The 16,993-nt window shown below is 34.0% G+C and overlaps 1 protein-coding gene across 6 annotated transcripts in view; it reads left to right on the top strand.

Annotated features, from left to right (window-relative positions):
* Window positions 1–16,993, top strand: part of Ankib1 (ankyrin repeat and IBR domain containing 1) — a 121,766-nt gene that overhangs the window by 38,789 nt on the left and 65,984 nt on the right. For all 6 annotated transcript variants that reach the window (XM_058582881.1, XM_046455182.2, XM_046455181.2 and 3 more), the window contains exons 3-4: window positions 6,879–7,179; window positions 16,065–16,247. In XM_058582881.1, coding sequence (XP_058438864.1) covers window positions 6,879–7,179; window positions 16,065–16,247 — 484 coding nt within the window. The remainder of the gene's footprint in view (window positions 1–6,878; window positions 7,180–16,064; window positions 16,248–16,993) is intronic.

Consider the following 16,993-nt stretch of genomic DNA (forward strand, 5'->3'; position numbering starts at 1 on the left):
CTGAATCATACGCCATTGTATGTATGTATATATTTACAGAGGATGTATAGTCTGTCCATTCATCCTTTATGGCTATTTAGGTTGTTTTTTGGCTGTTGTGAAAAATACTAAAGTTAGCCCAGGAATGCGTATACCTCTTTGAGAAGTATGACTACTGGATCATAAAGTTCTATTTTTAAATTTTTGAGGAACTTTCATACTGTTTTCCATACTGACTATACCATTTTACATTCCCAGCAGTGTACATCTGTTTTCCATATCGTACGAACACTTACATTTTGACTTTTTGTTAATAGCCTTTCTAATAGGCATAAAGTGATACCTCATCGTAATTTTGACTTGCATTTCCCTGATGATTAGTGATAATGAGCATTTTTTTCATGCACCTGTTGGCCATTTGTATGTCTTCTTTAAAACATGTTGTTTAGGCCCTTTGTCCATTTTTAAACATCAGGTCGGTTTTAGCTCTTGAGTTGTAGGAGTTACTTATATATTTTGGATTTTAACCCTTTATCAGGGGGCTGGGGATGTGGCTCAAGCGGTAGCGCGCTCGCCTGGCATGCGTGCGGCCCGGGTTCAATCCTCAGCACCACATACAAACAAAGATGTTGTGTCCGCCGAGAAATAAAAAAATAAATAAAATATTTTAAAAAAAAAAAAACCCTTTATCAGATATATGGCTTGCAAATATTTTTTCCCATTCCATAGATTGCTTTTTAATTTTTCATATTATTATTGTAAATGATTGCTTTCGGAATAAGGAATTAACTCTTCTTAATACTTTTATGTCATGTAGAATGAGGCTAAAGAGCATGTGTTCTTCAGCATTAAATAAAATAGCAACTCTTTTAATTATTTGTATATTAAGTAGCTTCAAATACTGCACTGGATTTAACCTTGCTTAACTTTCTAACAAGTTGATAGCATTTATTTTCTCATGCTGCCTCATATAATCTAGTGTGCTTGCCTGCTACTTCAATGTAAACTCTTGCTTATCTTGGCTAGAGTTCTACCTAACCATGACACATATATGTAGACAAAGATAGACCTATCCAAGGATTTTTAGCCACACTAATTTGGGATAAGTGCTTGATTTTTATCCACACTTCCTTTAGGATTATGGTACATGCAGTAGCATTCATCTCTTTGTTCTCTTCTTAGGCAGAATAATATGGCAAAAAGAGGAATTTACAGTTCAGTAGCTAGTTTGCACCTATTTTTCTCTGTACCCAAATGTTGTATGTTTACATCATACTACACCACCCTGCCTTTTTTATGGGAAATAAATTCATACTCAAAGTTACTGCTTAATGTAGCAAAAGGCCATGCATGGACTTCGGTGCCATTGTGTTCTAAGTTGGGTATGTGATTCATTATTGTGTCTTCTATAGAACAGCTTCTTTGGAAATAAAAGAGACCTGTCTTTGGGTATACATAAAATATGAAGTCTTCAATAGAGTCTGTTTTTACTAAGCATATATTAATATCAAGGTCTATAGCTTTGAGGATTCATTAAAATATACTTTCCAATTAATGATTTCTATATTTTTAAACTCTTTTATGTTTAAGGAGTTATTAAGTTATTTTTACATGAATTAAAATACAAGCCTCCTCTCCTACCCCCTAGTTTGCATGCATATCCCTAAGGGTAAGACCTTACTACGTTTTCTTTATAATATGCTTAATTTCTAGAATAGTACCTGGCAAATAATGAATACTCAATCATTGTTGTACAAAAGAGGAGATTTAAAAGGATTTGAAGGTGTAAATATACATTATTGACTGTGAAAATGGGATTATTGCAAGAAATGTGAGGCTGTGAAGGAGAAAACTGATTTTGAAGGAAGCTCAGTTAAATATAAAATGATAGCAAAATATGCAAGAGAAAGTGCATATAAGAAATTAGAACATGGCTTAGAGGTCAGAAGAAAAGTCATATAGGATGACAGAACATTAAAAATTACCACAGAAATAATAGTAAAAACCTTTTGAGAGAAAGTATGTTTCTGCCACCACTGCTATCATTTGAGTTCTGACCAAACTTAATTCAAAAAGGGTATTCATAGTAGCCATTGAAGGTTAAATGGCTCTGAAAGTGGTTGTACTCTTTGAATTTATTTGGAGAAGAAAATGGAGTAAAAAAATGTCTTATTTTCTTCAAGCAGGGATTGGAAGTGGAGCCAATGCCAAGGGTAAAAGTAAAGTTGTGCTGAAAAAAAAAATTGAGTATTATTGAAAGATGTGTGGTTATGGAAAGCAAGGTAATAAGAAGAATTTCAGGTTTAGAAGTAAAATTAAGGACAAGGACAAAGAATTTAACTTTTAGGAAATTCCTGGTAGTATGAGAGAATAAAATTTCAGTAAAGTGATAAGAATAGAGTCATTTTGAAGTTAAGAATTAATGTAAAATAAATAGAGGTAACAGTTATTAACTGACTTTGAGAATTAACATTGAAGGAATCTAGAAAAGCCTATGTCTTCTAGATGGGTTATTAAGTCAAGTGAAAGGAATTTTTTTTCCAGGTTAGTGTTTTTTACTCAGTGCACCTTTCTATTAATCATCTCCTAACTCTGTTCCAGAATTAACCTTATAGTCAAGTGATAGGAAACACTTCATAACTACCAACATGGTTACAGAAAGGAGTGTATCTGAAGCTTACATATTGACTGACATTCTTCCAACTTATGTTCAATTTCATGGTGATAATAACCTGATTTCTTTCAAAAGAAAACTTAAAGAATAACTGATATATTGGAAAAGGGAATAGAAAAGGATAGATAAATGTGTTCAAAATTTTTGTAGAATATGAATTTTAATAATTTCTAAATTAAATTTTTAAGAAAGTGGATGTTTTTTGTTGATGGCAATACCTCCTAGAAGAGGTATTTATTTTGAGATTATGGTTTTAATTTTAGTTACTATAATCATCATAAATACAAGGAGATATGGAAATTTCATCATTAGCTGTTGGTATAAGGAACAATATTTTTTAACTACTGAGCAACATTATAGTAGCATAATAAGACAAATTATCCATGTTTCTTTTTCCTTTAAACAACTGTTTATTATTCTATGTTCTCTTCTCCTTTTTATCCATAAATATTCAGGGAATTGTGATGGAAACTGAAATTATTTATTTATACTTTCATTTAGCTATAAGTGTTTTGGGGTAGACTTTTTAGCAACTTTAATTTTCCATTGGGTAGGCAATACCTTGATTTTCATTTCCTGTTTTTCCTTTTGTCACATATTTAAGTATTTCCCAGATTTTCTATTCAGAATAATACTATTGAATCTTCAGTGTTCCTAGATTTTTACTTCTTTAAATTATTTAAGATACATTTCCAGGAGTAGGTTTACTCAAAGAATCTGAATCATATATTACTTGTTAGGAGCTATTATGTCACTTGCTGAGGATCACACAAAGAAATCAATAGAGCTATGATTAAAATATAGTAGTCTGGTACTAGATACTGTGTTCTTAATCAGTTTTATATACTGCCAACTTGAGAGCTCTCCAACCCCATGTCCCTGATCTGGATCATGGAAATTTAATATGCATTCTGTTTATCTGTCAAAATTATATCATGAAATTACTATAGGTGTGACACTGCTAGTGATTCAAGAAAGAGCAGGATATAGGCTCAGCCTTACATGCCTATAAACTAAGTGAAAGAAGAGAACAGATATATAAAAATAGTAACTACAATAGAATGAAGTGAGTTATGCAATGAGGATGCTATGTGAGGACAAAAAAGAAAGTAGTCAACTCAACTAGGGGAAGACAACCTATTGTAAAAAAGAAACTTCTAAGCAAGGTTGGGTTTGCTTTTAGGTAGTCTTGGTCAATTCCTAGGAAACAGCAAAACAAGCATTATAGAATACTATGAGTGCCTGAAAGGCTATAAATGCTGTGTGGAGCTGTGGGGGAAAATATGCATGGAGAGAAAATCTGAGCAAATTTCACTGAAACTTTGGACCTAGGCTAAAAGCTGAGCCTTGGAAGCATCATGACTGAATAGAGACTGAGAACTCCAGAGAGATTTATCTCCCAAAAGATACTTATATTTGAAAGAGGTTGAGGAGTAGATGAGAACTGAGATCATGGAAATATTCCCTAAATTGTAAAAATCAAATTATTAATCTTTCCTTTCCCTTAGAGACGTATTTTACAATCTAGAGGGTCACAGCTCAGGGTCTGTCCCCTAAGACATTCTTTATGCTGAGGGATAGGTTGAATTCTCTGCATCTCCAGAGGGGAGGAGGTCTGCTATACAGATGTTACTATATAACCTCCCAGATTTTTATTTTCAGTGCTTCTTACTGTATTAGTTTCCTATTGCCACTGTCATAATTGCCTCAAATATAATGGCTTAAAACAACACAAAATTTTATTACATTAGAGATATAAAGGTCAGAATGGTTCCACTGGACTAAACTCTAGGTTGTCAGGGCTGTATTCCTTTTGTGTCCTTCTAAAATTTGTGTTTTAAATCCTAAACCCCAAGGTATTAGGAGATGGAGCCTTTGGGAGGTGATTAGATATAATGTTGGAGGCCTTGTGAATGAAATTTATGCCCTTCCCTTGCCTTTTCCAGATTCCACAAGCTGCCTACATTTATTGGCTCATGTTCCCTTCGTCCATCTTTAAAGTTAGAAGCATACACCTTTCTGTCTCTCTCTTTTATAAGAATGCTTTATTACATTGGGCCCATTGGATAATCTAGAATAATTTCTTCATCTCAAATTGGTTATTTAATTATATCTGCAGAGTTCCTTTTTATCATTTCAGGTAACATATTTACAGGTTCCTAGGATTAGAAAGTGGATATCTTTGAGGTAGAGGCATTATCCTGCCACACTCACCTATAAGGCAAATCCTAGTACATGCAAGGTGGCATCTGATCTGTCTTTTTGCATTGCACCAGTGGGAAAATTGGGATATGAGGAATTTGACATGATTCTTACAAGTGTAGTAATAATTCATTTTTTTCCTGCTCCAGAGAACTCGTGCCTACTTTCAGGACAAGCTAATAAATGCAGTTTTTAAAAACCCTGTTAGTTTTAAAGGACCACACTGATGAGCTCTCTAGGGTTTTGAATGGTAAAGCTGACATATTCAGAGTTATTCAGTAAGTTGTCTGGGTCATTCTGCTTGAGACTGGACCTCTTATTCAGTCCCCCCCGCCCCCAAGAGCTTTCCAACTTGGCTAACTACTACTAATCGAGTAGTATGCCAGTTCCTTTATGGTCAGGTTTTTTTTTTTTTCCCCTGTCAGAGCAATGTATTTGCTAGACTATCCTAAAAGCAATTCAAATGTAATGGATTCAGGATTTAGTTCTTTTCCTTTCCCTTTGCTGTTCTGGACTTGGATAAGAGGAGCCTAATGATCTCAACTAGGGAAAGACAACCTATTGTAAAAAAGAAACTTCTAAGTAAGGTTGGGTTTGCTTTTAGGTAGTCTTGGTCAGTGGAGACAGTAAATGCAGGCATTTATCTTCAGATGTGGGACTTTGTATACCCATTTCAGAGTAAATTTATAGGCTGCCTATATTATAGCAAGTCTTTTCCAACCCATTTTCCAGTATCCTATTATAGCCACCAAATTGGCTCAATTATTAGTCTTAGGACCCTAGTTTATGAATAAATTAGGAATGAGGCATAACTTGTAGATCCAAGTTTGACAGTAGTTAAGGCAGCTTACTCAGACCTGTCTTTGGTAAAATCTCCCACCATCAAATTAGATGTTGGTCTTTGAGAAACAACTACAAGTTAATTCTCATCAGAAGTATTATACCATGTGCTGTTGTCTTTTTGCCTCCTAACCCCTGAGGTGACAGTATTGGGGCTTTTGGGAAATGACTAGGTCATGAGGTTAGGATTAGTGCCCAAATGAAAGAGGCCCCAGACAGCTGCTTTGCCCCTCCTACTGCGTGAGAACACAGCAAAAAAACTTCTCTGAGAAATAAGCCCTTACCAGACACTGCTGACACCTTAATCATGGATTTTCCAATCTCTACAACTGTGAGAAATAAATGCTCGTTGTTTATAAGCCATATAGTTTATGGTATTTTTGTTACAGCAGCTCAGGCAAATTTAGATACTTTGGAAATATGTGCTCCCTTATTCCAAAGGTTAGTTTGATGACCTTCAGGTAGAGAAAATTTTTCCTAGATTTAAAAATTTAGTCTTAAGACTTATGGATTTTGTGTTTTTAATATTAGTTGTCACCATGATTGTTAAGTAAATACGTGTGATAGGGGAGGGCAGCAAAAAAAAAATGTGTGTGTGTGTGTGTGTATGTATGTATGTATATATATATATATATATATAGTTTCTTAAGGCACTCTAAGACATTTATGTAATTGACATTAATTGCCCCTTTGCTTTCTTCTTTCTTTTCCTTTTTATCCACTACCCCTTCATTTTCCCTTTCCTTCTCTTTTTATTAGCAAGCACTATATATTCTTTTTTTTTTTTAATTTTAGTATTATTATTCTAGAATGAAGATTTTTGAAATTGTAAGAATCAGTCCTTCAACTTATTGTGAACCAGACACTTCAAAAATTGGATTTTGAGCTAGGTACAGTGGACACGCCTGTAATCCCAGTGGCTTGGAAGGCTGAGGCAGGAGGATGGCAAGTTCAAAGCCAGCCTTAGCAAAAGTGAGGCAAGGCACTAAGCAACTCAATGAGACTCTGTCTCTAAATAAAATACAAAATAGGGCCTGGGATGTGGCTTAGTGGTTGAGTGCCCCTGAGTTCAATCCCCAATATCCAAAAAAAAAAAAAAAAAAAAAAAGGATTTTGAGCTTATCTGTTAAATTAGTGATTTCTTATATATTTCAAGTGGTTTTCATTCTTCCTTCCATTTTAGGACTTTTCTTTTTGGTAGAGATGGAAATCCAAATAAAAGGAATGTCCACAATGAAACATCTATGCATTTGTTGTGTATGGGACCTCAAATTATGATATCTGAAGGAGCCCTTCATCCGCGCTTAGCACGCCCCGTGGAAGATGATTTCAGAAGAGCAGATTGTCTGCAGATGATCTTAAGATGGAAAGGGGCAAAACTTGATCAAGGCGAATATGAGCGAGCAGCTATCGATGCTGTTGATAACAAGAAAAACACACCCCTTCACTATGCTGCTGCCTCAGGGATGAAAGCCTGTGTAGAGGTAAAACTTGTTTTCTTTTAATATTCTGAATTATAAAATTTGTATCTTGTTAATATTTAACAATAAGGGTTTGTTTTGTTTGTGGTAACAATATTTAAACTAGCCATTTTTGTCCCTTTTTTCATTCTGAAAGAATCAGGGCCCTTTAAAGTTAAAAAATCATCTTTAACTTTATTTTAATGTTGTTTTACCAGGGAAAAACCCACAGCTAAATAGTCAACCCTTTAAATAAACTAGAATCAAGAATAATTAAAAATTTACCAATAAAAGTAGTCATCAATTAAGCACTGTCATATTGAGAGTAATAATTTTAGTCAAGATGCATTCTGATTTTTTGCTGATTTTTTTTTTTTTTGTAGCCAATTTATGAAATTTATACGTGTCAGATATGGCAGTATTGAGAAGTAGGCTCTATAGGTATTTTTTTCTAGAATCGATCAGTTAATAAGCAAGGGATAAACATGAACAAATAATAAATAAACATGAATAAATGCTTTTATTGAATCTTTAAAAGCACTTGTTGTTTTTAAACTTTTTTATATTTGGTCTGCATTAAAGTGCTCTTAAGTACATTACATTTGAGTTTTTAACATGTATTTAATATATATATATACCTAATATATGTTACTAATATATATAAAATATCTAACAATATGTTTAGATACAATCGTCTATATACATGGGATCTTAGCTAAACCTAAGAAACCATTACTTTTATGATATCACTACTACACATACATCAGAACAGATTTTTCTCTGTTACCACCATTCATGTCATTCCATATATAGCTCATAAAGTTGTTTTATGAGGGAGGAGCATTTTAGGTTGGATCAGAGTATTTTCATTTCTAAAAATGTGTGTCTTTATTGGAAAAGCATTGATCCTAATGGGATTAAATTATGTATATCTGGATATTTTAAATTTAATGTTTCTTTAACATTATACTTCTAAATTGATTAATATATCAAAAATATTGAATGTATTCTGTTAAAGAATTACAGCCACTTATACAATTCCTTTAGTATATCTGAAGAGGCAGTTCTTTTCACTAATAGCACTCTTATAAACTTGTCTTTTATTTACTGCTGTTGTGATACTTGTTAATCTTTTAAAATCTTCATCATTTTATTTCTTGTGTTTATGTCACCTTTGCTCACTAGTTAGTGAGTGACAGTCATTAACTTGAGATTATTCTTTCAAGCAGTGCTAATATTGATTCAGTGTAGTGGAAGGATATCCTGGATTTTTTGCAGGGAGTGGCTAATAGCAGAATTTTTTTTGCTCAAGCTTGTAGATATTGTTCTCATATTTATCTCCTATGAAAGAATCCCTGCTGTAGTGACTCACCATTATTGATTTATCTGCATCATATTTCTCAAATGGACTTGGGTAGAAAATAGCTTATTCTTGATAGTAATACTAATGCTTTTAAAAGGCTGTTTTAGTATCTTGCTTCCAAAATTTGTCAATATCATTGCTTTAGTAGTTGTTGATTTTGAAGTATTTTTACAATGATGTACCTTTACCACCTTTATTTTTTGTTTATTAAGGAAAATTAGTGTGAGGTTTATTTTGATGTGTGTGTGTGTGTGTGTGTGTGTGTGAGAGAGAGAGAGAATATATATTTTAACTCTTTGATCATATCATTGCATAAGCCACACCAGCATTTGATGACTGTTTTCATTTTTCTGTATTCTGAAGAATTCTTTTGACTTAATGTAAAATATTCCAAATATAGTTTTATGAATATCCTACATTCATTCTAGTACTCATTTCAGATGTTATTTTGCCCATATAAAGCTTATCTTTAATTTACATTATTTGACTATACTCTCCTTGCCCAGACTTAGGCCCTTACTTACTTTTGATTAACTAATCTCCTGAGTTCCTATTGTGTTTTCTTGTGTAAGTGCATAAAATAAATACATTGTAATATGTAACCTACTATGAACTATAATTCTTTAGAATATTAGTCTTCAGGTAATGTTGCACTATTTTGATGACACAGGAAAGGTTTAGATTTCTCTTATAAAATTTACTATGAAGGGTACTTTAAATATTTTTTTCTAAACTTCTTTCTATACATCTGTTAGTCTTTAACTATAAGAATAATAGTGATAATAACTAACATTTGTATGATGCTTTTTAATTTTCATAGTGCTCATTGTTAATTAAGCATGATATAAAAGTTGGAGTTGAGTGAAATAGTGTCACCAGATATTTATTAATTTTTCATGAAACTAAAGTATTATCTTGTGGTGAAAGCACTGGTATCTAATCTTGGTATAGTAACTATGAGACTGTGTGAGTCACTCAATCTCTGTGATAGTTGCCTCTTGGCTGGTTGGGGTAAATAATTTTAAAATTACTTCAAATACCCCTTTTATAACTAATTTTCTATTAGATCATGACTGTAGTAAAGTATTTCCCATTTTTGGTGTCTAGGCATTACAATTAGGAGATTATTTTTTTCCCAAGGTTAAGACCAACCCCTTTTTAAAATGTACAGACTTATATTTTTATATTTATGAAAATATATCTTTTCTAGTTGTTGAAATGTTTTTGTATGTTTAAGAACAGCTTTGATAAAGTTAGTATTTGACAATTTCATAGATGCATTTGAACCATGGAAATGAATTATTTATTTTAAAACTCCTCCTTTCTATAATAATTGTGGTCCATAATAGCCTCCTCACACGTACAAATAAAATTGAAATCTCTTAATTATAGAGTTCTTTGGGAACCCCTAGGTATGAAGGTATCACTGGATGTATATAGTGTCACATATCAGTGTCTCTGATAGCCAACCCTGATTTTTCTGAAGTTTCTCATGTGCTATTGCTGCCTGGTTGACTTCCTGATATAGCTGTTCCAACAGTTTCTCAAATTTTACATTTTTGAAGCTGCACTTTCTACCTACTAGCTTCTCCTCTTAACTTTTTATTTCTCTTAATCTCCCCAATAACCAACCAGTCTTGATAATACCTGGACTTACCTTGGTCTGTTCTTTATTTTCTTTCTCTTTCTCCTTGCAGCAACCCCCAACCCCCACTGCCTGCACCAAACCAGTATGATTCACTGACAGAGTAGACCTCTTGTTTCTTTCAGCCAGCACCTTCTTTTTATCTCTATGTTCACTCTCTAATACCAAGTGATTTGTGTTAAATCTTCACTTTGGTGTATTTTTTAGAACTGCTTAAACAGGAAAATCTGGTGTTTCACAAATACTCATTCTTTAAAATTATTTATGAGTTAAAAGTAATCAAAAAGTTGTGGTAGTTTTAAATGGTTTGAAAACTGGAAATGCTTACATAATAAACATTTACTAAGGATAAACTAAAAATAAATTCCTCTAATTCTGATTTTTCATATACCAAAGAAGAATTCAGGGGTTTGTAAGCTGGTTTTTTTTTTTCCTCCCCTCTGAAAACCTAGATAGTAAATAATTTTATTTGAATTTCTGATTATTTGCACATATCCTGAAATATTTGTTTTGACTCATTTTCAACCATTAAAAAATGGAAAAGCCATTTTTAATTCATGGGCTATACAGAAACAGGCAGCGGACTGGCCCCTGCATAAGGCAAGATGACTCAACACTTCAGTAGTTGGTGACTATAACAGATTTTTGCTTTTGATAGTGCTTCACTCTATCTATAAAGCATGTTTAAAAATGAGTGTTACTTTATATATTTCTGATACATTCCCTAATTGCTTATTTTGAGAGCTGTAAGTATAGCTGCTTAGATCAAATAGAGGTTACTAGAAAAACAAAGGTGGTAAGGCATACTTTCCCTTCCATAGGCAGAGAGCCTGTTTGACACTTGGGCAGCTATCAGAGTGTTTCACCGGTTCACTGAAAAGCCATAATAACCATTTACAGAACTGACTGAAGAGTTTACCTAATTATTTTGTGTTTTTTTATTAGCACCTGGAGTTTTAAAACTGAAAAGAATGCAAGAATTGTAGTCCCAGCTCTGTAACTCAGCAACTATCTGTTTGAGTCTCAGTTTTCTCATTTTTTTTCAAGAGTTATGATCTCATCATTGTTCCCAAATATTATGATGTGCTAAGGGCTATATTAAGACAGTGACTATTAAAGGCATTACACACACCCTGGAAGGGGTTCATTGTAGTAGTAAGATTTGAGAGGGTAAGATTTCAGATTAAGTATTTGGAGGAAGCTATTCAAAATGTAAATGTCAGACCTGCAGCATCAGTAACTACTCTGATCTTATGATAAATACAATTTCTTGAACCTCCAAATTCCAAAGCAAAATTTCTAGGATTCCAGGAATGTTTTGGTAGGTTCTTCTGCTGATTCTTTTGCATGGTAGAGTTTGAGAAGCACTGTCCTAGGTCTCAAACATTTGCAGATTGAAGTTTTTTTGGTGGAGAAATAATAAGTGACTTGAAAGTAGAGACGATACCAAACAGAAACTACTGAGTGCCAGGGTCAAAGATTTGGGAGTTCTTTTGCAGAAAATTAAGCCAATGAAACACTGTGATTGAAAAAGTAGTATCTTAAAAGGTAAAACAAAAAGATTAGCCTAATGGTTGGAATGTGGAATAGATTTTAATGGGATAATTGTAAAGCAGTATTTATTAAGAGACTTGGTACTCAGAGATTGGTCCTCAGAATGGTATTAGCATTGATCATCTGGGAACTTGTTACAAATAAAGAAATTCAGACCAAATTTTAGGCCCAGCTGAAACTGAATCTATACTCTAGTAAAACCCCAATCTTAATCATATTCCCATTGAAGATTGAAAATCCCTATTTACAGTGAGGTCTTTGGGCCACTTATATTTTAATCACCTATAAAAATAAATTGATTGCACTTTCCACTCCAAATCCATTTTATAAGACTATGAAGCTCCCCAGATGATTGTTAAACCATTTGAAAACCTTGTATCAGGTCACTGGTTCTAACCATTACTGTATAGAAACCTCATACTAATACAATCATAAGCTCTAAATGTAGATCCCACACATTGTTATTTTTAAAGTTCTCCAGATGGCTTCAGTGTGTAGCCAAGGTTGAAAACCATTGTACTAGATGGAGGAGTCGTAGTGAAATTATTGGATTAATCTTGTGTAAACTGATAAAGAGCTTGGCTTTGTGTGGTGGCATTAGGGATGGAAAGAATGAAGCAGATATATGGGATATTATGAAGAACTGGTAGCATTTAGTGACATGAAAAAGAAGGGAAACAAAGAACCAAAGGCTGAATGTTTTCTCTAGTATGTGGATGCTAATTCACATTAAGGGGGTGGGGCTAGGGAAGAATAGAGGTATTTTGGATTAGACAGAGGGGAAGTGAAAGGAGGCAAGGGGATTTGGGATTAGGAATGATAGTAGAATGATTGAACATTATTACCCCATGTGCATATATGATTACTTGAACAGTGTAACTTTACATCATTTACAACCAAAAGAATGAGAAGTTATACTCCATTTGTGTATGCTGTGTCGAAATGCATTCTACTATCATGCATAACTTAATAGAACAAAAAAATAAAAACTAAGAAAAAAAGCAAGGGAGAAAAAGGTTTAAAATGATGGAGGCTTTAAATTTTTAATATTGACTATGATGAACTATCTTGGGATGACATTTTCTGATTTTTTTTTACATTTTCTATAATAATCTACTCTTATCTCCTTAAATTAAATTAACTTTAAGAAAAATGAATATGGTTTTAAATCTAAGTAAATTTGAGGCTTGCCAACAATTATCAGCCTCTCAAAAAGTAAGATGAGGAAGGAATGGGTTGAAAAGAAGGGAAAGTAGCCTTTTATTTAGAAGGATGGATATTCAGGTCTTAGATTCTCCACAAGAAATAGTAGACAGACTACTGAAAATTAGGACCAAATGTTTGGGACTAAAGAGTATAGATTTGGAATTATGAGCTACATGATTGACAGCTACAAACAAGACAATGGAAAGATGGGAGATCCAGGGGAAAGTCTAGTTAAAGTGACAACGTCAATTTAGAGAATGCTTACATTTGAAGATGGTAAGAACAAGAGGTAAAGCCTATGTCAGAAACAGAAAAAGTAGAAAAGTACGGTGGCATAGTGATACAATGTCAAGGATGCCAAGAGAAGAATTCCCAAGAGAAAGGGTGTTATGGTTTAGATGTGGTGTCCCCCAAAAGCTCATGTATAAGACAGTGCAAGGTTTGGAGGAGAAATGATTGGGCTATACGCTTAACCTAATCAGTGAATTAATCCCTGGTGGGATTAACTGAGTGGTAACTAGAGAGGCAGGTGGGGTGTGGCTGGAGGAAGTGGTTCATTGGGTATGGGGCTATGGGGTATATATTTTGTATCTGGAAAGTGGAGTTTCTCTCTGCTTCCTAAACATCATGTGAGCTGCTTGCTTCCCTTTGCCACCCTTTTCTGCCATGATGTTCTGCCTCACTAGAGCGCTAAGGAATGGAGATGACCTTTGTGGACTAATAACCTTAGAAATCCTGAGCCCTCAAATAAACTTCTCCTCCTCTATAGTTGTTCTGGTCAAATCTTTTAGTGAAAAAGCTGATTAAAACAGAGGGTACTCAGTCATGTGACATGTTGCAGCAAGGTAAAGGAATTGGAGGACTGAGAAAGACTGTTGGATTGAGAGTTAAGAGGTATTAATGACTTTCAGGAATATTGTTTCCATAAAATAAGGTAGAAGATAACTAGGAGTAATTGAGTCATTTGCTGAGAAAATGGAGAGAGAGTGAATATTTTTGAGAAATGTGGCTGAGGACAACAGGAACAGACAGACATGCATTCCTTAACAATGGAAATACATTCTGAGAAATGCATAGTTAGGTGGTTTCACCATTGTATGAACATAATAACATGTATGTACATAAACCTTGATGTTAAAGCCTGCTACATACCTTTCCCTCCTTTTCAACTTTGCAAGAAGGTCAGTGTTTGCTGGTGAGCAAAGAGGAGGATAAAATTATTTGAAAGAAAATGAAAAGAGCCATTTATGATTAACCCTCATATAAAGTGAAAGCCTTATGTATGTAATTTTTATATGACTAGCAGCATAGTAGGTTTGTTTACACCAGTATCACCACAAACTATGAATAAGGTGGTGTTCTACAAATTTAGGATAGTCACAACACCACTAAGGCAATAATAATAATTTTTCTGCTCTATTATCTCACTACATCTTCTTCTTATATGCACACCAAAATGTCATTATCCCGCCCGTTACAGTATTAGGAAAGTAACTAAAAGGATAGCAGGATTAAGTTAAAGGGATTCTGTGCCAGGAGCTAAAGGAAGTCATAGTAGAGATGGAGAAAGTAATGAAGTCCAGTACACAGAGATAGTGAAATGGTAATCTTACAATTAGAACAGACTTTAGGAATCATCTTGTTTTGCACCTTTTTTTTCAAAATTACATGTCTCTTTTTCTAATGGGCCTATGTAAACTGTGACTTGAAAGAGTTAAATGACTTGCCAAGAGTTCCCAACATTTTATATTATGGATCAGAAGAATGGTATGGGATTTGTTTTGAATGTTATTGGTTACCCCACCTCTGGAATTGTAAACAGGAAGAAAGGCAGAATTGAAGAAAAGATGTGTTGAAATAGTGATGATTTGATATATCTTGGTATGACTGTAGAGGAAACATAAGAATTTAAATCAGATCAGTGGCTCAGGAGGCTGAGGCAGGAGGATACCAAGTTCAAAGCCAGCCTCAGCAACTTAGCAAGGCCCTAAGTGAGACCCTGTCTCAAAATAAAAGGGGCTGGGGATGTTGCTTAGTGGTTAAGTGCTCTGGGTTCAATTCCTGGTACAAAAAAAAAAAGAATTCCAATCAGAAGAACTTTGCAAGAAGGTCAGTGTTTGCTGGTGAGCAAAGAGGAGGATAAAATTATTTGAAAGAAAATGAAAAGAGCCATTTATGATTAACCCTCATATAAAGTGAAAGCCTCTACAAAAGTATTCATATTTAGATTTACATAAGAGCCTGGGCAGAACTTGAGGATTGACTCAGGTTGCATTTGCCTTCTTCAGTTTGTGTGATCATCCTACAACATGAGTCAGCAGAATAGCCAAGCACAGTTAAAAACTTGATCACACTTGTGTCTGACTAGCTAGGTAACTTTGGTCAAATTCCTTTTCTGAGACACTTCTGTCACAGGAGTGTATAATATTAAATGAGAATGTATATTTAATGCTAAGCACTATGCTGTGCTTAGAAGGCAATACATAGTGACTGTTACTATACTGAGTATGACTGAATCCTGTATAAGAATCTTCATGCTTAATTGTCAGAATGCCCTTCAAAGTTGAAGGGTTTTTTGAAGATTTTTATGTCCTTAACATCTCCATGAACACAATCAGAATCTGGAACCTACAGCTCTTAGAAATTACATATTTAACTTCTGCAAAACCAGCAGAAACCTCAGTAGTACGCAAGTTACAACATTATTTTATGTCTTTTTAGAGATGGATTTCTTTGGACCAAAGAGAGATTGTATGATAGAGGATCTTCCCAACTTGTCCATCAGTAGCTCATCCCATCACTTATTTTGAGGAATATTAGAAACAGCTTTGCCTCAGTGACTTGGTCATCCTAATTTCATTTTAGTATTTCACAGGATAATGAATGATACAAGTAAAATGTTTATTTATTATTGTTTATAATCAAAGGAATTCATCTTATTATTAAAAAAGAATAATTTCTAGCCTTAAAAATTAGAAGCCACAGATATCTAAAATACATTTTATTATTAGTTCAAATACACACTATACATACTGTTGCATTTTTGTTACGCTAATCCTATTGTATTTTTTAAAAATCAGTAGGTTGCAGTAACTTTTCATGTAAATCTGGTTGCAACTTTTCAAAAAAAATCTTTCTTAGCTTTTAGTAAAACATGGAGGAGACTTGTTTGCTGAGAATGAAAATAAAGATACTCCTTGTGATTGTGCTGAAAAACAACACCACAAAGATTTGGCCCTCAATCTGGAATCCCAAATGGTATTTTCACGGGATCCTGAGGCTGAAGAAATAGAAGCTGAATATGCTGCATTAGACAAACGAGAGGTAAGGTGCTTTTTGTTGTTGTTGTTGTTTTTAATAAAAAATTATGTAACAATAATTTTACATTTTATATTAAATTAGAAATTTTTTTTTCTTTAGAGCTTGGTTTGTATGGTCATCTTTGCAATATGCTAAATATCCTGTCATCTCCATAGCTAACTGATTTGCTCAAGCATAATAAATATGGCAGGCATTCTTGATTCCTCACATCTCCTTAACCATCACATCCAAACAATCAGGGTGTCCTGTTAATTTTACCTAAATCTATATGCTCTTCAGTCTTTACTTCTACTCTCCATCTCCAGGCCCTCACCATACTCACTTCTTAGCTATTGTTATATTTTCCTTACCTCCAATCTGGTACCTTTAGAATATGTTTTGTACATAGGAGTCAGAGTGGTGCATTTTTAAACTTAAATCACTTCATATCATTTAAATGAATTAGTGACCATATTGGTCCATTTTATGTTGTTAGAATGAAATACCTGAGATGAGCTAACTTTATAAAGAAAAGAAGTTTATGTAGCTCTGGTTTTAGAAGCTGAAAGTCTAAACGGCAGGTTCTGATAAGGGCCCCATGGCAAATAGTGGAGAGTATTTATGGGAGTGATCTTGAAACAAGAAACCAGAGGAAGACTGGGGTCCCACAGTGCCTTCCTAGGGTATGCCCCTAATTGAGGACCTGCCATTCATAGGCCATATCTCTTAAAAATTCCACACCATCATTGCCACAGTGAGAACCAAGCTTT

Source organism: Marmota monax, unplaced genomic scaffold, assembly GCF_021218885.2.
Source record: "Marmota monax isolate L192 unplaced genomic scaffold, Marmota_monax_Labrador192_F-V1.1 WCK01_AAM20220418_F8-fsc00264, whole genome shotgun sequence".
In the NCBI taxonomy this organism is placed as follows: domain Eukaryota; kingdom Metazoa; phylum Chordata; class Mammalia; order Rodentia; family Sciuridae; genus Marmota; species Marmota monax.